Below are 21,780 nucleotides of genomic sequence, written 5' to 3' on the forward strand. Positions count from 1 at the left end.
GAATGTAAATGGACCCTCAAGTGAGTTTTTACGGCGATTTCCCTCGACTCCCCCCCGCCCACCGCGCTCTCTCTTGAGAGTAGGATTTAATGATCCCGGACCTGATGAATGCTTTCTTGGGGAATTCGTGCTGCAGGGCAGACTTGGATGCCTGCATATCTGCCGGACATTCCCGGGATTGGACCTCCTCACCGGAGTGGATTGACCCCCGGGCAATTTATTAGCCCGGCTGCCGACATCCATCACATGCTCGCCCTCGGGGGGGGCGCACATGCACGCGCACACATATGCGATAATGATATTATGGTGGCCCCTGGCGAGGCTCTGCTTCTTCTTCATTGCAATGTCATGTTCAGGTGGCTAATTCAACTTTTGAGCATCTTCCACCTTTTTATTTAAATAGCTCAAGAGGCAATTGGATTATTTTATGACTAATATTTGACTGAAGATGGCCAAAGTCAAATAGTCCTCACATTTATGTGGCAAATTTAATGTGGTAAAATATAGAGTTTCTGCTAGTACATAGGTTGATTTTTATGATTAAGATTGTCAAGGTACGATATAACATTCCCATGTTCAAATACAAAATGTTTTGTGGAAATAAATAAAAAATTGTATAGTTAAATATGAGATTTACAAGGTGAAATGTAGCATTTTGTGCAAAGAAATTGTGTTTTTATGGTCAAATACGATTTTGCTTTGCATAAGTTTTATTAGTGTATGTAATATAGATCAAAATGCCAAGGCCGATATCTTTTCTTTTTTTTCTCTCTTTTTTTTTGTGTGTGCGCCAGTCCAGCCCTGATTGGGTGAGTTTTTGCATTTTTTTTTTTCTATGATGAAAAATTAAATACTAAAGGACGAAATGTTGTAAAACAGTCAAATATTCTTCTTGTAATTCATATATTACTTTACGCATTACGGGACCAAAAAAGATTTTTTTTTTTTTTAATTCATTAGATACATTTTTTTCATTTTATTTTTTTACTTGTAATCAGCCCATCAATTGATTATTGGAATTTTATTCCGCCAAATAATGTAATCGGCATTGGCCTTAAATAAATAAATACATTAATTGATTAATTAATTAAAATCTATACTCGTCGGGCTCTACTAAAGTTTATTTCTACAGCACTTTGACAACAAATGCAGCTGTTTGAAGAAAAAACAATCCATTTTTATGGCGGCGTTTTGTGGAAATTGCATTCATGTGGCTAAATATGGAATTTGAAAGAAAATTCTCAAATGTTTGGCTAAATATTTGGTTTTCAATAAGTTTTTTTTAAACTAAATGTTTTTGTTTTTTTAAAGCTAAAAATATTGTTTGTGTCGCTAAAGAAAGTGTTATACCGCATACATCTTTACTTTTCTTTGGCAAAGTGTAACATTGCCGCTGAATGGAGTCTAGTTATGAATGATAATCCGTTACCCTCCGCAACTTTCCGCTATGTTCTCCTGCAAGCACAGGGAAGCTCACCTCGCATTGCGTTCCCTCCTGTTGCGCACCTGCGTTCTCATCAAACACTTCCTGCCATCACCATTCAGTCCACTCCACACTGCATTAGCGCCGCAGCCATCCGCCGTGCGCGCATGCGAGTGCATATCAATGCACTCGCATGCGCCCGCAGCTACTACTGTACTCTATCTTAATCTGCAGTCTATTAGCATATTCACAGTTTGTGTTTTTTTCCCGCCAGTGGAGGCATCTGACAGGCTAATTTCACAGCGGCGTCGGCCTCCATCTCGCTCCGGGCCGCCCGAGAGAAGATAGGGAAAGAAAGAAAGAAAGAAAGAAAAAAAAAACAAGCGCTCGAGCTTTTGCCTTATAACGGTTACCCTCTCATTGCGTCTACCTACATGAAAAGAAAGAAGCTCTTTAGAAGTCAACTCCAGGGTGACATCACACAACAATGGCGACGAGTCTTTCATTGTATTGTCGCGATAGCCGTCGTGACACAAAAAAGTCAACTTTTGTCAAGTCGGTTTCATTTATTTGGCAACAAATGGCTTCAGCAGTTATCGCAAGGTTGTTTCCTCACTGAGGAGGTCAAGGACCACGCATGCCACTATGCCGCTCCTTCTGGTGTGCACCACTCGTCCACCTGAGGGCAGTATGATACAGATATTTGGAAACGGTTGAATTAGTTTTCTTCGCTGAGGATAAAGAATGTATGCCTGTGAGTAGGGCTGTCACCAATCATTTTTTTAAGAATCGACCATATTGATTGTTCCGTTGATTACTTGCTCCGCCGTTTATTGCGTTGCGTTGTGGCATTAAGCTATGTCCAAGTTTTGTGCACAATTGTGTATTTGTCTTTATTTTATGTTTAATTTGACTGTCAACGCCAGATTGGTGTCATTCCAAAGAATTGTTTACTATCTGCCAGATTGCTACTTGTTAAATGAGCTGAATTGAGTTCAGTGTTAGTCTTTCACTATATAACACTCGTATCTCAAGTCAAGGCGTGTTTAACTCAGTCACTGCCATTGATGGCTATAAGCGTCAAAAATTCATTTGAACTATTTCTATTAGTTTAAAATTGTTTCCACTTTTGTTAACAAGAGTATGAAAACCTAAAACAATTATTGTACATTTAGAACAGATATAAAATGTGTGATTAATCGTGAGTTAACTAGTGAAGTCATTCGATTAATTACGAACAAATTGTAATCGCCTGACGCCCCTAATTTGTAATAATCTTTTGTTCTTTTGTTCTTTTTTTAAAGAAATTTAAATTATTATTATTAATTTTTTTTATTATCTTTTGTTTTCTTTTCTTTAAAAAAAAAAGAAAAATATTATTTAAAATTAAGGGCATCAGGCGATTAAATGTTTTAATCATAATTAATCGCATGACTTCACTAGTTAACTCACGATTAATCACAAATGTTATATATTTTCTAAATGTACAATAAAAACAATTCTAGGTTTTCATACTCTAGTTATAAAAGTGGGAAAAAAAATTTGACTAATAGAAATAGTTAATGAGAATTTTTGACGTCTATAGCCGTCAATGGCAGTGAATGAGTTAATAATTGCAGTATGTAGTGCAGTATTTTTTTTTTGCCAAATGCAGCGTTTTATAGAACGATTTTGCGTTTTTTGTGTGGCTGTCATTAAAAAAAAAAAAGTCTTTCTTTGGCTGTGTTTATACCAAAATATGGCATTCTCTGGCTAAATGCAATATTACAGCTGAATATTGCATTTGGTTAAATGCAGTGCTTTTATGGTGAAAAATATTTTGTGACTGAATTAAGTTTTTAATGGAAATGATTGAATTTTCGTGTCGCGAAATGTATACAGTGTATACAAAATATGGGAAAAGTGAAGCTCAAGTGTATTTCGAATGCAAAGGCTGTTTGTAGAAGTTCTTCTCGTAGAGATACGGTGTTGCGTCACGTTTGTGTGCGAGCGACGGGAGGTGTCTTCAGACTGGATGATTGCGGATGTCAGTCACACGCACACACAAATAGCAAAAACACACTTAGTCAGTGCTCATCGTGTGACAGCTCATCTCCTTCCGCCTTCATGCTGCTTCCTCTTCCTCTTCCTCTTCCTCCTTCACACTCGCATCCCAATGAGCTTTTATAGAGTTGCAATATCCAGTCAAAGTTGTACATGAATCCCTCGCCATTACGAATGCACCTTCACAGTTGGAACGTTGTGAATTTGACATCTTGATATTTCAAGGCACGCCTTGTTGTGAATTTTGCCCGACCGGCTCTTTAAGAGCAGCAAAAAAACATTGAGCTCAACATGTGCCTTCAAAAGTTTACATAAGATTAGCCTGTAAAGTGCATTGCAAGTTGGTCCTGAAATGTCATCCCAAAAACCCAAATGATCCCTTAACTTTTTGGCGAGTCGTGTTTTTGTCACTTTTAATCCCCGCTGGTATATTTTACCCTCAGCCATCTTCTTTACGGCTCTTTTATCTTTATCAATCCTTGTCCTCTTTCCTCTCCTCCCCCCCCTTCCGGTGTCTGTGCTATCGTTAGCGGCGCGGCGATATGATGGATGGCGCCGAGAGGCCGGGACATTAACGGGCTGGGACGGGTACCGTCATTACCTGAACACACACACACACACACACACACACACACATTCGTGGTGTTTACAGTGATGACAGCCAAAGCACGTATAGAACAAATGGCGACATTGAGTCGCTGGCAAAGGGTGTTGCGTGCGGAAATATGATTCATTTTGTAGATAAATGTGGTGTTTTTACAGGAAATGATCGCAATGTTGTGGTTAAATGTGCTGTTTTCTTGGTTAAATACAACGTTTGATTTGGCTTTTCGTTGTATTGTATTGTTTTGTGGTGTCAATGTTTCGTTTAATGCAGGGTTTGTTTTGGTGGCTGAATAGTGCTTTTCTTCTGCGAAATATATATCATTTTTATGAATGAGTTTGGTGTTCATGGTCAAATAAAACACTCTTGTGGCTATAAAACGTGGGCTTTTCCACTCCTGTGGCTGATTACTGTGTTTTTAGAGTGAAAAAAATAGCATTTTTATGGCTCAATGTAACAGTTTGGTTTGTGGTTTTTAGTAGTGACATTTTTGGTGCAATGTTGCATTTTGTGGCTCAATACTGTATATTTAATATTTGTGCCATAAATACATAGATTTGTCCAAAGTGTTTCTGTGGCAAAATGTTATTTTTTTTTATATCATTTTCAGTTTTCAAGGTAAAATATAATCTGACATTGAAAGGCTTAGTGCAAAAGCAACAGTTTGACACATCAGTGAGTCATCATCTGCACCAGAAAGAAAGGTCTTTGTTTCACATTTGTTGTCAGTTTTATATTAAATGTTATATCAAAAGTACTACTGGTATCGGTACTTGGTATCGGAGAGTACTCAGAGTGAATACCAGTGCCCAAATATGGTGTTTTGTGGAAATATTTAACAATTCAAATGCAGAATTTTTGGCTATAAAAACTATATTGCTAAAAACGGTCACGTTGTGCCTGAATGTACAGGTTTTTTTTTTAGGGAAAATAGCATTCATGTGGCTAAATATGGTGTTTACATAATAAATTACAATTTATGTGGCTGTATAATTTTTTTGGGCAGAATATTGTAGCTTGCTGGAAAAATTATTTGCTTTAGATAAAAAGTGAACACTTTTGTGGCTAAACATTTTATTTTCATGATAAAATTCAACATGTCTCTGGCAGTGTTACATTTTTTAGGATACATTATTTTTTAAGGAAAAAACAAGCATTTTAAACCTGCAATGTATTTTTTTTTTGTAGCTGAATAGACTGTTGTTGAGGAAGAAGATTGCATTTATAATTCTAGTTAATGTTTTGGTTTCAATATTTATCTTCTTCTTTTTTTTTTTTTTGCAAGTACATAGTTTGGGAACGATAGTCCTTCACTTAACGTGCAATTTCCCCCACCATTTCTCCAACTGTGCCATCGACTTGGATACAGTTGGAAAAAAAAAAGACATTTGAATGTTAAAACCTGTTCTATTGCCCCTGCCTGCGCCACACACATACTTGAGCTTTTTTTTCCGATTATTTTTTTTTAAACAGAGCTTTGTATTGACTCGGGTCCCCGCTGGGGAGAGAATGGCGATGTTCTACGCTCCCTGGGAGAGTTCACGCAAACCGACTGACTGTGCAATAGACCGCAGGGTGCTAAAAGGCTCGCTTTTTCCAGAGCTGCTTTCACCTCCAGGAACTTTAGCGAGCACATTTTTGCACTTTGCCTTTATACGCGTTTGCATGTGTGTGTGTGTGTGTCGCAGAAAAGTTCAAAGGCTTACCAATGGAATTTATGCAAATCTCGTTCCGGGTCTGATAATCCGACGGTGATTCAACGCTAAGTTTGCTGATGAGGCCAAGTCGGTTCGTGTCATGGCTCGCCGTGTCAGTGTGTAAGAGAGAATGTGCGTGCGTGTGTATAGTGGTCGACCATGTTGTCTGTCCTTCTGCCGTTAGGATGGTCGATGTGTCTGTCTGTTGGTCGGTTTAGTCCAATCCATAAATGTTGACATTTTAAACTCGGCTTCCTTCAAAGATACACCTTAGACCTGTTAAAACACACTTTTTAAAGTATTCCTTAGCGCCTTTTCTTTCTCTCTCTCTTGTCAACAAATGGGAGAATAGCATCTAAAAAGAACGTTGAGGAAATAAAAACTCTCTCGCACTTCTCAAAAAATATGTTTGCTAAAGTTGTCACTTCAAGTGTGTTGTAAAAGTGACACATACAACAAAAATATTTTAACAAATTGTATAATTTCTTCTAAAAATGGTCTCTTAGCTAACACATAATGCAAAATGGTTTAGAGGGGCTAACAGAAATTAGCATAGATGCTAAACTAATTAGAAAGCAGCAACACAAACAAGAACTCTAAATTGGCACTTGTCCATATATTTTTTCAAAATCAGCAAAACAGTCGTGAAAGATGTATAATACTGTATTATCTTGTAAAAATGGCATTCTAGACATTTCTTCCGTCATCTTCATTCAAACTGACAAAGTTTCAGAGCGCTTCCTCAAACATTTTGTTTGAGTTGTTCCACAACATGAAAGCGGGATGTTTATTGATTTTTGTACCACAGTCCGAGGTGATTAAGGCCAGCCGGGGCCATGGTGCAGTTACTGCATGCCTTGTCATCTCCTTCGAATACGTTTTTATTTGTATTCTTTGATTGTAGAAGGCCTGTATTGATTTTGAATCCCATCCAAGCAGACAAATGATTTGCGGTGGTCATTTTGTCACTTCGTGGGACGCTGTTGCTCTGTGAGAAAGCAAGGTGTCCATCGATTTTTAAGCGCTATCCAAATTGAGACAACATGGATCTCAAAAACACACAATGTGGGGAAATGGGACAACGTCCTTGCGGAAATTTTCCTTATTCCCTTTGCAGGTTGTGTCCTTGTTTGACAGGAATGATGCAGGGTAATATGAAATGTGATTCCGTCTGTTTGTTTTTTTAATGCGTAAATATGCGACGCGCTCTGATGCATGATTGTTGGAAATAATCCAAACGCAAAGTAGAGCAACAGGAGTTTTTCCTTCTTTCGATCGCTCTTCATCTATTTGGATCTGTCTGCCTGCGGCGACGCCTTGACAGGCATGTGGCAAGGCAGTGTGTGTGTGTGTGTACGCACGTGTGTGTTTGTGCAGCGCCATGATTAAGAGTTTTGAATAATTGATGATTGCATCCCTCATTAAGTCCCAGTTGTGTGCTGCTGCAGGCTCCCCCGCTCTATTTTTACGCCCCGCAATTGTGCTCCATTCCGCTCTACAGATGGAGTCGATCCATCACTCACTTTAGGCGCGACCGACGGGGGGTCCAGAGGGGGCTGCGGGGGCTTCTAAATCACATTGAGTGGACATCTTTAGTAGAGCGGCGGCATGATGAGCACGAGCTCCAGAACGACAACATTTTTGTGCTTGACAGTAGGTTAGTGATGTACATGCATTTTGGTTTTTGGTGAAGCGGGGGAGTCTTCGGATTGCTTTAAAACATGTCAAACTTATCTTATTCATCATTAGTGAAATATGAACTCTGAAGTTTAAGATGACTATGGTTGCAGTGAAAACAATCAAACCACAGCATGGTGAACCAACAGCCAAAGCAGCCAACTGTAGTAAATTAACCAACCATAGTAAACCAATTATTGGGAACCAATCATGAAATTGGAGTAAGCCAACCAACCAACTGTAATAAGGCAAGCAACTGTAGTCAACCAACCGTAGTAAAACAACCAGTCAAACTTACCTCTCATGGTGAAACAACCAAACAAACAAAAATAATAAACAATTGTAGTAAAACAACCAACAAACAGAATTAACCTACAAAACCAACCAACCATATTAAAACAAAACGACCAAACTACCCGACTGTAGTAAACCTACCAACCAACCATGGTAAAATAACCCACCTAACCGATCAACTGTGGTAAACTCACCAACTCTAGTAAACTAATCAACCAACGAACCAACCAAACCAGCCAATAATATTAAACTAGCTAACCAAATTAACCATCTGTCATAAACCAAACACACAACTAACTGGAGTAAACCAACTGTAGTAAACAACCAACCATGGTAAAAACAACTACTGGTAATAAAACCAACCTATCATGATAAACCAAGCAACCAAACAAATAGAATTACTAACTGTAGTACAATAACTTACCAAATGAACTTAAACAACTAACAAAGCCAACCAACCAAAGGGACGTAAACATACTAAGTATGGTAAAACAATCACCCATATTAAAAAACAACATAAATGACCAACTGTTGTGAACTAATCAAACCCGCTGTATTAAACCAATCAAGCAACAAAACTTTGTGAAATGACAAACCAGTAATAGTTGTAGAGACCAACAAACCATAGTCAAACAACCAAGCAACTAACTAACTGTAGTAAACCAACCGACTGTAGTAAAGAACCAACAAAACCAACCTGAAACGACTAACCAATCACATAATCTTCAGCATTACAACAATTTAAGTAAACCAAGCAAGCAAAAAAAAAAAAGTGACTATAATAAAACAACTAACCCTAGTAGCTTATACCAATTCAGCCTTTGTAAACAAACCAAGCACACATTGAATTTTCTCCATTTTTTGCTTTCACCTCTTTGTCAGGGACTGTCAGACATCCAAAAACATCATTGCTGTCCTTACTTGGCAGCCAAACAGTGATACAAATTTGCATCGTTACGCGCAATTAAGCCATGTCAAGCCTCTCAAGAAATGAGCGCAGCTGTGTCACAATCAGCATCTTCATAGAGCTGTTCCAAACACCAATCACAAAACACAATTTGCTTTTTTTAAGCAGTTTCCCTCCCTGCAAACAAACTATTTGTTGCTTCTAAAATTGTATGCTATTCGAAGTGAAGATTGAAGCAAGCCTCGAAAGTGGTGTCATCGACACATTTAGGTCAAACTGCTTAAAAGTCTTGAATTGGTCAATAATTCATGCAGCACTGCAATGAGAACAGGAATTCACAATCTTCCAATAGCGATTCTCCCATAAACCAGCCGACCAACTAGCCAAACTAACCAACTGCAGTATACCGACCAACTAGCCAAACTAACCAACTGCAGTATACCGACCAACTAGCAAACTCCAAACCAACCACAATAAAGCAATCCACTGTAGTAAAATAACACATTGTGCTAAACTAATTGACATAAATCAACCAACCGTATTAAACCAACCACATTGAACCAACCAAATAAGCAACTAACTGTAGTATAAAACAATTAGCGATAAATCAGCCGTTGTAATCTAGCTGAACCAACCAACTGTAGTAAACCAACCAACAAATCCAACCAACTCTAGTAAAACATCTGACCCGACAAACTGAAAATCAAACTAACTCTAGTAAACCAAACAACTATAGTAGAACAACTAACTGGTATTAATAATTGTTATAAAAGTTAAAAATATTTCAAAAACGTTTGCTTAATATTTTTTTTTTACCCATTTGACGCCTAATTGTATCTCCATAGTAGATCATGGTAGTTAGCCAAATGCCCGACAACTCACGCTAACGCTGACATGCACATTTTACTCTATTAATTTATAGTATTTTATCACACATTTAAATATTTTAATGATCCCCCTCTCGACAAATAATAAATGATGTTTTATCCAGCTTGTTTACAAAATGTCTATTGTGAGTGTCGGCAAACAGAGCTGCAATTTAGTGTTTTTTTCTTAATAATTATTCAATGATTTACCGTGAAAATAGCTCAGGGAGAACAGCCAATAAAAACCAGCTTCTGTCATTGAGACGTTGATAGAGGTCAAGTGGTATATTAATGAGTTTTGTTTTGTTTTTAAACAAACGTGAATGGCTTATCGATCATCAGAGCAGACTGTTGCAAATGTTATTTCGCAACTTAAGAGCCGAGTAATGAAATTATCTGTCTGAGTCGAGGTTTCAAACGCACGGCCGTTTGTTAATAACTGACATCTATTTGATGTGTTGGGCAAAGTTCAGCGATGATTTGCGGGTAACTTGACTCACTGAAGACACACTCAGACTGACTGTCAACGTCTTACAACTTTCACACTGGTAAGCCTTTATTTCTTGATTTCATATCTCGGCTTTTTAAGCATGTTTCGCTCATCTGGAAAACGCTGAGGTTTATCGCTTGTACCTCCAAACTTTGGCTTTGATTGACGTATATCTGTCATTTTCACTTGGTCACACTTGAATTATGATATTGGACAATCTGGACCGGCGTGTCAGAACATGAAGCTAAGTGAATATGTTGATTAATTCAATCTTCTGAAATATGAAATACATTATCAAGTGATCTGAAGATTTGCTTCACTTTATAAAGACGTGATACATTGTATTAAGTTAATCGACTTTATTAGATTGGTGTTTGAGTCAGGAAATCTTTAAATAATGTAATATTGCAATTAGTATATACTCCTTTTTGAGAAACCAGACATCCGTACTAAAATGACCAAACAACCTTAGAAAACTAACCAACTGTAGCAAACTAACCAAATGTAGTAAACCAACATAACCAAACAAACCACTCAAATGGCAGTAAAAACCAAACAAACTAACCTGTAACCTGTAATTAACCAACTAACCAACTATAATAAGCAATCAACCAACTGTAGAAAACCAACCAACCAAATCGTCCAACGTGCTTACTAACTTATCCAACTGTAGCAAGACAACCAAACTAACCAAATGTAGGAAACACCAACATAAACAAACTAACCAACTACAACCAAACTAAACAACTACATAACAAATTAAAATAATAAAACGGCAGTAAACCAACCAACCAAACTAACCTACCGTAGTTAACCAACTAATGAACACTTATAAACAACCAACTAACTGAAGAAAACCATCCAACCAAACTGCCCAACTTGCTTACTTATTACTTACTATCCAACTGTAGTAAAAATAACCTAACTAACTAACTAACTAACTAACCAACTAACCAACTAACTAACTAACTAAGGGTAGAAAAACAGCCAAGCTGTCCAACCTGCTTACTTATCCAACTGTAGTAAGACAACCAAACTAACCAATGTAGCAAACCAACATACCCAAATTAACCAAATGTATTAAAACAACTAACCACACTAAGCAAATACAGTACAAAACCAACCAAAATGTGGTATACCAAACAACCAACCATAGTAAACCAGCCCACCAAACTAGCCTATTTCACCAATAATCCAAATTATTTCAAATTATTGTTCAAGTGTATTCCGTAAACACACACATTGTCACATGTATGCACTACTCGTAATTAGCATTAGAAAGTTAGCATACCTCTCATTTCTGCTTTGTGGACGCACTCACGTTGAGCCGTTCCTATCGCTACGGTGACCTAACGTAACGGCACATACATTCTTGGCAGGCATAACCTTTAGCACGCACTGACACCTGGATTAGTCATCTACAAGGCTGTAGAATTGTACTGATAATAAGCGCAGAATGTTACAACGGGGCAAGTGGTAGTACTAGTGAGCTGGTTTCAAACTGGGGAAGGAGACCTTTCTGGTCCCAGTGTGCCCCATTTTTGTACCAGAGTGTCCCCTATTGTGACCCATTATGTCCCATGATTCCCCATTGTGTCCAATGATGGCCCTTTTTCCCATAGTGTGCCTCAATACACACTATTATGTCCCATCATGTCCCATTTTGGCCATAATGTCCGCTATTGTGACCCTTCGTGTCCTATAGTGTCCCCTATTCTGACTATTTATGTCTCAAATTGTCTCTCACAGTGTCCCTTATGTCTCATGATTGTCCATTGGGTCCTGTTTTGTTGCACTATTATGTCTTGTGATGTTGCATTGTATCCCATTATGTCCCATTACACTCTTAAGTATGCCATAATGTCCCCTTTTTTCTTTTTTTTATGTTGCTCTGAACTTGTCTCACCTGGACTTGTTGTCCTGTCCTATCCTGGCTGGTCCTAGTCCTGGTATGTTATCTGTTACCTTTGTGTATCAAGTATTATCAGCAGGAAAAGTACATACATGAAGGACTCGTGTAAAACTTATTATTCTTATTATTGTTGGCCAATGTGATTCAGCACCAAACGGTGTTCTATTTTCACTCTGCATTGGTGGAAATGTCCCAAAACTTTTAGGTAACCTTGTGAAGATGGAGAAAGAGGAGTAAAAAGAGTGGTTGGGTATAAACGCGGTGGAGGGTGGAGAGGGAGGCTGAGGTGTTTCACTGATGTTGGGTCGTGTCCAAATACATCCCAGCTCGGTTTCTCCCTTTCCGTTGGCCTGGCAGACGTTTTTTATTATATATATATTTCTGGGCACAAGGTTCCCGTTGGCAGCATTCTGGCCGCTGTTACATACGCACGCACGCACGCACGCACGCACGGATCCTGACATGGCCAGCCTGTTGGCAGCGTCCCATTTATGGACGTCAATTTACGACTCTGGTCTGCCCGCTGCCCGCCAGACTCGACCGGCTAAATCCAGACGCTGGAAGGCGTGTTCACATCCCACTCTGACGCTACTTTTAGCTCAGACGTCCGCTCACTCACTTCCAGGTCAAAAGCTCCACGACAGTGGGGATGCGTGCATCCGATTCTAGGGCTGATGTGACCCTTTTGCAGTTACTATTCGATCCCTCCAATAGTAAAATGATACAATTCACTCCAGTTGCATTACGACTCATTTCGCTTATGATACGATTGGATTCACTCCAATTGAGCTAAATTTTTACCTAAGATGCGATTCATTTAGATTCCAGTACGATACCGTACGAGTTGCTCATAAATATGAATCGATTTACAATTTACAATTGATGTCAATTCAGTAGATAATGTAAAATGTAGTCATTTCCACTAACATGATTTTTTTAAATGATTCGTTTACTGGTTTGGGCAATGACGTCTCGAAATTGGCTAAAATATTGATCATTAGTTCCAAAGTTAAAGCAGATGTTTGTAAAAAAAATATTCAACACAAATATAACATAATCAATCTGCTTTCATAGAGGATGAAATACATCTGAGAACTTTTACTGTCGAGTGATTTAAATTCTGCTGATTTGGACAATTTCGATTGATTGTAAATAAAAAATGTTGTAATTTTTTGACTGATTGGCTCCCAAAAACGTATAAATACGTTCTATTTTAAATATGACCATGCTCCCAAAGGCGTATGTATATGTTTTTTGTTTTGTGTGTGTGCTAGAGCATACAGAAAGCTTTGATGCACCTTTCTAAACTGAAGAACGGCTGAATCAATGGTAGTTATTACAAAAAAAGGCCAGCAGGTGGCAGCAGAGTATAAGACATCAACTAGGGCCATGTTGCAAAAAGCTCTTTCCCCTTCTGGATAGTCACAGATTTGTGAATAATAATGAAACTTAGCTATATTCTAATGCTAATTGCTGCAAAATGGAAACAAATACAATTATTTCCTGATGAACGAAGAGACTCTAATCTTTCTTTTGGTTGGTTCTACGTTTTTATAGCAATAGCACACAATATTTTGTGGGCCTTGCAAAATCAGTCAAAATCCAGCAAAACGGCCGGGAGAGAAGGGGGTTGCTTCAGTGAAAATGGCTGCGAGTGAATGAGTTAATTTGAATTATCGTTTTTTTTTTGGGGGGGGTGTCAATTCATCGATTAATCCTTACGCCGATTAAATTACAATCTATATCCCTAAGAGCTTATCAAATTTAGCCATCACATTGTAGATAATTAGGACTCTGCGTCAATGCATATATTTTTTTTAATATCAACTGGTGCTCAAAACAGGGATTTATTTTTTATTTTTTTTCAATATCACTGTGTTCCCCCTTCTGGGCACTGGCGCTGCTGAGATGTAGCACTCATCCCCAAGAAGTGTCTTCTTCTTCTGGCCTCCTCTCGAGGAAGGAGCATATGCGTGGAGCCAAGGAGACATCTGGCGAGTGGCTCGGTGGCACATTTCTACCACTTCTTCGCTGCGGACGAGCAGCTGTTGTTAGCAATGTGTTGGACTGGTTGCATTGTTGTTGTGTGGGTGGAATTTTAAAAGTCTAAACTCTTTATTTGAATTTAAAAAAATATATATACGTTTTCTCTGCCGTGGGTTTGTCAACCTGTCTACAGTTTTTTTTTTGAGAAATAATTCGACTCCAGTACTGACATACACTCAAAAAGTGCAAATGAACTCCACCAAAATGTAAAAAAGAAGAAAAAGTGTTGTTCCTTTGCTTAAGTCGGCAGGGATATTGAGCCTCCTTTCCGAAATTTCAACCAGGAAAAACCTGAAAAGGCCTTCTTAAAAAAGTGGTGTTGTTCAGTCTTCGAGTGTCTGCAGTGAACACCGGGTCAAGTGTGTGTGTTTTCTGGTCCAACTTTAACCAAGCTGCCTTTTTCGTCAACACGAGTTCCAGATGCCTCGTGAAAGGCTTCGGCTCGAAGGGGGAATGAACAAAATTGGAGGACACAAAGGCAAGAGTGGGAGGAGTGTGGAAAGAAGGTTTTACGCTCCATCCTTTCTCTCCAGATTTCACTTCCTTTGGCTTTCCATTCCCCCCCCCCCTTTTTTTTAGTCCTTGTTCATTACCATCCTCTCTGTTCCCTCACCCCTTACTTTTCTTCCCACTCATCTCTCTTCCCTCTAACCTCTCCCACCCTCCCTCTCTTTCTTTTTTCCGTCTCTCCATCCATCCATTTGCTGGAGCAGCCCTGCAGATAATGCCTGTAATTGGAGTGACTCGCACTTTTCCAGTGTGTTTGGACCAGATAAAGAATATTGTCAGCGTTTTGCCGACACGGCCTCGGCTGGTGGAATTAAATGGACTCTGTTCTGTTCTGTCGGCAGCAAATTAAAAGGCTCTCAATTCATCTGCTCTCGCCCCGGGCTTACAGGGGGGGGGGGGGGGGGCTTCTATTCACATAGAAACACGGTGGATGGGGAAGGGGGAGAGGGGTGTGGTGGGCTTGTCAGGAGACCCCCTCCCACCGTCCCCGTCTTCCTCAAGCAATGCCGGGTGCTTTTCATTTCGTTCAAGTCTGCACTCGAGCAAAAGTAGATGGAGAAGAGGGGGGGGGGGGGGTCATGGCTGATATTCTAAGGGGAAGGCCTCTTCTCAGTGATTTCTTCACTTGTTTTGGCACCTGCCGATGCTTGACCGCATTCGCGTGTCCGTGTATTCGCAGTGCAAATCTGAGAGGTGTACGACTTCTGTCGTCAGCTGTCAGTCAACACACTTTGTATAGACTACGGATGGAGGAAGACGACAACAGGATTGTAATAGCGTTGATGCTACTCGGCGGGCATCTCGGGGGGCAAGTTTGTCAAAATGAGTTGAGGGATTTCATTGGGACAAAAGTTGTGCTTTGCCGCCGCTTGTGGGCAATTACGCAACTTTTTAGGGGTCGTCAATTGGCTGGGTGCCTGTTCCCTTTGAATACCGCAGGTTCGCTATAATTTTTTTATTATTAATCTTCTTCTATGTTTACTCACATTGTAGTATATAGGGACCAGGCTGACCCTTAAAATAGTTTTTTTTTTTTTTGCAAAAATAATTTTTTTGCCTAAATCATCTCCTGATGATGCAAACGTCTCATTTTTTGGGTGTTTCCTGAAAAAAATAACTTAGGTAATTATTTTAAGAGTGCGTCTATAATTGATGCCTATTGAAATGCATTGAGAAATATTTTTTTAACCCTCCCAAAAAATCAGCAAAAAAAAAGCCTGATAACTCTACAATATACCTTTTAAATGAAAAAAACGTGTTTTTTTAAAACAAGGGGGAACATTAAAGAAAGGACTGTTAATAAAGCGGCGGCCATGCTGAGACACATTATTGACAGGAAGTGTCGAGCGGGTCTCTACACTCCACCGTTACCACGGGCAACATGCACTCAAGGCCCAGTAGAGCGGCTCATTGTCATGCTTGCCAGCAGTCAAAACAAGCTCACTCTAAAGCAGGGACGGGAAAACTTTTGCGCTTGATTTTTGAAAGCGACTGATTGGTCAAAACATTCCAAGATGAAGTCCAAAATGCCAAATTGTCTTTTGTACTAATTCCTTTTTTTGCATTGTTTTACCCAAACGTACTTTTTCTTCTCGATGCAGCTCGGCGTGGGTGTGCGCCGGACGCCGCGTCAGGGCTGAAGCCCCGCCACCCTCCCTCCCATGAGCCCGTGCGCCCGGACACGCACACCCGGCGCCGCCACGCCACGCACGCACGCGCACCCGGCGCCCACGCACGCACCCGGCGCCCCCCGCCGCGCCAGTCCAGCCCAGCCCGGTCGCAACCTCGAGGATGTCGACGGAGACGGAGCTCCAGCCGGCGGTTCGGCCCGGCAGCCTCAGGCGGGACTCCAGGAGGAAAGGTACCGCAGACGTGACAAAGTTGTATCGAGTACTTATGTAGACTGCCGATATTGTTCGATGATACTTGAGGCAAAAAAAAAAAGACATCAAGTAAGTCCTCCTCGGCATTAGTTGGCGCTATACTGCGGCAATTCCACACATCATCTGCATCAGAAGAGGATCTTAGTGTTGAAATAAAATTTTATGTATGTCAAAAGTACAGGCAGGCCCCAGAGCAGGTGTGTGTGTGAGATGTCAAGGGCCAAAGTTGTCCGGGCCGGGAGCCCAGCTGCTCGGAGCCACCTGGCTGATTGCGGGAATGGCATATCGCCGCCCCCACCCAATAAGCACCTGACTGATGTAGCATTAAAAAAAAGCCGGACACGGCTACAGCTGACGAGCAAACACACAAGCACCCACACAGGTGGCAGGTGCGTGCGTGCGTGCGTGCGTGTGTGCGTGCGAGCGGGTGCCCCTTATGTCCTATTTAAAAACACCTTTGTTTCGCCACATTGGAAATCACGTTCATCATTCTCACTGCTCTCTATATTTGGGGGAGATGAAGACACATTCTCGCACATGCACACGTACATAGATGCACGCACGCACGCACGCACGCACGCACACACACACACACACACACACACACACACACACACTTGGCTGGGATTGAAGCCCAGAAGTGCATATGAGAGGTAAGATTAATGGTTTGCCTTCAGCATTGAGACTTTGGGGTGCTTTAACATCTCCTGTTTGCCTTTTCACTTCCTCACGCACACACGCACATATGCACAGCACCTTCAACCTTGTGTCAGTGGGTGCTGCATCACCTTTATTGATCCCTGAAGGAAATCAATGTGGGAAAAGTGAAATAAATGATCATATGAAAAGTAAATGATAAATATGTCAGAGGAAAATGCTAGTGTAATGTGTGGGAGATACAATGGTTACATTAAAAGATTTAAAAATAATAATAATGATAATTACCTGAATAAAAACAGGGAGAATCTAAATTGTAGAAACATAAAAATAGACTGCTTTATTAAACACTTTTAAAAACTAACATATATATTTTGAAAAAATAGAAATAAGTCTAAAAATACATCTAGAAAGCAATGATAAAAATGTTACATAGAAAACTTGTTTTTAAAATGAGAGAAACTTTTCAACTCCTTCTTAAAATAATCGTCTAAGTCAATTTTTTCAGAAAATATTTAACCATTTGCATCATGAGGAGATGATTTAGGCAAAGGTTAGGCAATTTTTTTTAAGAGGGTGATGTTTTGTAATAAAAATGCTCAATATTAGAACAATTAAAAAAAGGTCAAATGAAATGTTAGTTGGAAAAAATGATCTAAAAAGAAGATAAAAGTGAAAAAAGAAAAGTAGTGATATCTGGTATCTAGGGTATGTGCACTGTGACCAGGTACCAGCCTTTTTTTAAGGTATCGGTACTAGAAGTCACAATTTTGGAGAATAGAAAATTGATATTTATTTTGTGCAATTTAAGAAAAAAACTATATTGGGATATATAGGTCTTTCTTTTCAATTTTTCTGGCATTTTTTGGGGGGGGGGGGGGTGGTTATCAAAATTTCCAATGGTATCAGTACTTGGTATCGGTGACTACTCAACAGTTGAATAATCGTAGTGGTGTATCGGTCTGACAAAATGTGGTATCGAACATCCCTAGAAAAAAGTTTCAAAGGGTAGAATTAAGTATCTAAAAAGTAGGATAAAAATAGAAATATTAAATATTAAAAAGTGTCAAAAGAAAAAAACTAAATTCAAAATAGAAAGAAACGTTATACTGTAATGCATATTTTCAAAAGTAGATAACTACACAATAAATAGGTCGCTTGAAAATGAATAATTATATGCACCATATGTATGGGTAGTTACATAGAAACATGAAAAAAAAAAAAAAAGGACACCAAGTCAAAGTGCTTATTAAAAATTTATATTATACTGCATATATCCAAATGGAATTTTTTTTAATGATGAGTGGTAATTTCTCCAAATTGAAACAAAAAATATATATATATAGAAAGTGTTATTGATGTTGCAAATGATGCGATGTCTGAAAGGAAAAAAAAATTGAAAGTAGAAAAACTTGAGCATTTGAAAAACAAAAAAAACATTTTTTTAATTCAACCAAAAGTAGAAACAACTTAGATCCCAAAAATGTGAAGAAAAACGTGAAAAAGACGCGTTCATGTCGACACACTCCAGACTCACAGCGGGGGAACTCATCACTCCTCTCATCTGGGTCATTCCTCCTCACCCCCCCCCCCCCCCCCCCACACACACACACACACACACACTTAAACATGTACACACTCACACGCGGCGCAGCGTGATGAAAGTCCAATGCAACTGTTGGCCACACAATGGAAAAGAGTAGAAGAGCAGTTTGCTAATGTTCCTGTTGTTGTTGTGCGTCTGACGCCGCGTGCGCCCGCGTGCGCGTCATCCGGATATTGCTCCTCGTCATCTGATGAAATGAAAATGGCCCCATCGTCCTCCTGACTGCTAAATGACCTTGCAGGAGGATACGTGACGGGCAAAGAGACTAATGTGAGGCAGAGCTGTTTAATCTCCCGCCTTTTGTCTCGCAGCTCCGCTTTGAATGAGAACGAGCCAGCGTTGCATCCATCGCGCGCTGTGTCACTTCCTTTGTGACTTTTTTTTTTTTTTGCTTTCTATGGCTCGTCTCTTCCTTTTTTTTTTTATTCAATTACCATGACAAAGGGAGCGATAACCTCTGGCCTTTGTCGTTTTGAAGGAGCGTGGCTCTTTTTTTTTTCTCGCTTGGCACGACGGCCAACGGGCTCCTATTATTAGCGGTCAAGCGCTTCTCGGAGTGCAAAAGTGCCACTTAATCCTCGGTAAATCCACAGAGATTGGGTCCGTCTCGCACTCAAAATTGCTTCTGAATGCCCAATGAGGCAACACTCCATTCACAAACACTTTTTCTTCCAAACTTTTGCAAAGCAATGGCCGCTGTCTGGGTAGCACGGTGGTTAGCATGTCGCAGTTCTGGGTTTGAATCTCGCCTTTGGCCTTCTTGTGTGGCGTTGACATGTTTTCCTTGTGCCTCATATCCTGGTCAGATTTTCAGGATTCCGACGTTCCCAAAACATATTATATGTTAGGTGCATTGAAGATTCTAAATTGAATGTCAATGCACTTGTTAACGCATTCAAACGCCAAAAATGTGTAAACACGTTTTCTTAATACTTTGCCCTTCACTCCCAAAAACGTATTTATACAGTTTTTTTTAAATGTTTTCTTAACGCAAGAGCATACAGAAGGCTTTGATGTAGCTTCTGACATGAAAAGCAATCGTAGTTATTACAAAACACGGCCAGCAGGTGGCAGCAGAGTATAAGAGATCAGCCAGGGCCAACAAGCTCGTTTTGACAGAGATTTTTCACCAGGAATGTGAATATTGATGAAACTTCACTCAAAACTACATCTTGATGCTAATTGCTGCAAAATGGAAACGGATACAAATATCCTTTTTTTTTCTTGATGAAAGAAGATACTCTAGTCTTTCTTTTGGTAGGTTCCATGTTTTAATAGCAATAGAACACAAAATGCTGTGGAGCGAAGGGGGTTGCTTCAGTGAAAATGGCTGTGAGTGAAAGAGTTAATTTGAATATCGATTTTTTTTTTTTTTTTTTTTTTTAATTCATCAATTAATCCTGACAAAAATGGCTGTGAGTGAATGAGTTAATTAGGGCTCATTTTGGCAAATTCCCTTGCTGTGTTTTTTTTTTGTTTTTTTTTAGATTTTAATGAGTTTTGGTGTATTTGTTGATAGTGATGGCACAATATAAAAACTCACATTTTTGGTCAATTCGAGGAGGGGTTTGGGAGTTACAGCTCGCCAAATGTTATTATTATTATTAAAAGATTGGTGCCAATTTTAGTAACCTTTTGAGCTTGAAATTGACCTTGTGGATCGCGGGACCGTAACAAAATTGTTTATGAAATGCAATCTCTCACATTTTTCCAAAACATATAAATGTTTCAAGAAGGTACATTTTTGCGTTTAGCTCCTTTTACCGAAAATGTCACAATTTGGCGTGCCGTAGCTCCCAAACCTCTGCTCCGATTGAGCTAAATTTTTAGATTTAGTGTTGTACCATCACTATCAACAAATACGCACACTTTCATTAAAATCTGAATCTGCTTGGTTAAACCAGCACAAACCCAAAATGGTTGCTTCAACCCAAAATGACCAACTTTTCAATTTCAATCATGTGTCTGTGAGACTTTTTGGTGTGTCTAGTTTTAATAGACGTGTCCACCCAATTTTGTGTTGATCGGTGAAACAGGTGTTGAGGTCAAATTTTGTCAAGATTCCAAGGAGTTGTAACCGAGTAAGAATTGGCTGATTTAAATCAAAATGGCCGCCTTGCTGTACATTTTTGGCCATGAGTCCTTGAGACGTTTTCCTACGTCCATTCCCGACGCGTCTAACCAATTTTGTGTTGATTGGTGTGAAGCATGTATCAGGGGCAAAAAAAAATTCTCACCTTCAAGGTGGCCGCAAGAAAAGGGCAATCCAAAATGGCCGACTTTCCGCCACATTTTTCTCCCTGACCCTTGAGGCGTTTTTTCCATTTCTGATGCGCTAAATTTCATGAAACAGGTGTTGTGGGCTAATATTTCAACATTAACTGTGTGACTTTGGGGAGTTACTCGCTAGCCTCTTCCGTTTTTGTGGCCGTGGTCATAATTCACGCAGCGTCCAAACAAAACACGCGCACAACCCCATCTGCCTTTATTTTATGGTGCAAATAGAATAACGACTGACACAAATGCGCGCTGCTGACAGCACACACACGCACGCAAAAAGAAAACAATAGCATGTGTGTGCGTGTGTGTTTGCTCGTCTCTGGTGTGTGATTAGCCAACACATTATCTTCTTTGGTGTGGATATTATGCACATGTGCAGTCTATCCGGAGCGATCGCTGCAGCCATTCAGCCTAATATTCGTCCCCAGGGAATTCTGTGTGTGTGTGTGTGTGTGTGTGTGTGTGTGTGTGTGTGTGTGTGTGTGTGTGTGTGTGCGTGCGTGCGTGCGTGCGTGCGTGCGTGCGTGCGTGCGTGCGTGCGTGCGTGCGTGCGTGCGTGCGTGCGTGCGTGCGTTCTCCATGAGAGATAATCAGATCTGTTCCCGCCAATCAAACCCGAGATGGAATTGAATTGGCTCAGTGCTGTTGCGGTTGTCATTGTTGGCCAGAAGTGGATACGAGAGGACAAAAAAAAAAAAAAAACATTCTAATGGGACATTGTGTAACGTCTTCTTTTATTGACATCTTCTCCATCTGCTTGTTTTTGGAAAATGAAAAATGTAATTACATACTGCTGCTAATGAAATAAAAATGACTATATAACAGGGAAACTTCTCTTAAAGTACTTAAAACTAGAAAGAACAACTGGAATGAATCGTCTATATA

The 21,780-nt window shown here is 39.8% G+C and overlaps 1 protein-coding gene across 7 annotated transcripts in view; it reads left to right on the plus strand.

Annotated features, from left to right (window-relative positions):
• Window positions 1–21,780, plus strand: part of dab1a (DAB adaptor protein 1a) — a 201,436-nt gene that overhangs the window by 128,204 nt on the left and 51,452 nt on the right. For all 7 annotated transcript variants that reach the window (XM_086088612.1, XM_086088618.1, XM_086088613.1 and 4 more), the window contains one exon: window positions 16,071–16,330. In XM_086088612.1, coding sequence (XP_085944738.1) covers window positions 16,261–16,330 — 70 coding nt within the window. In that variant the 5' untranslated portion in view covers window positions 16,071–16,260. The remainder of the gene's footprint in view (window positions 1–16,070; window positions 16,331–21,780) is intronic.

The sequence above is a fragment of the Leptonotus elevatus genome, chromosome 11 (assembly GCF_054856555.1).
Source record: "Leptonotus elevatus isolate MCC_2025b chromosome 11, RoL_Lele_1.0, whole genome shotgun sequence".
Taxonomy (NCBI): Eukaryota; Metazoa; Chordata; class Actinopteri; order Syngnathiformes; family Syngnathidae; genus Leptonotus; species Leptonotus elevatus.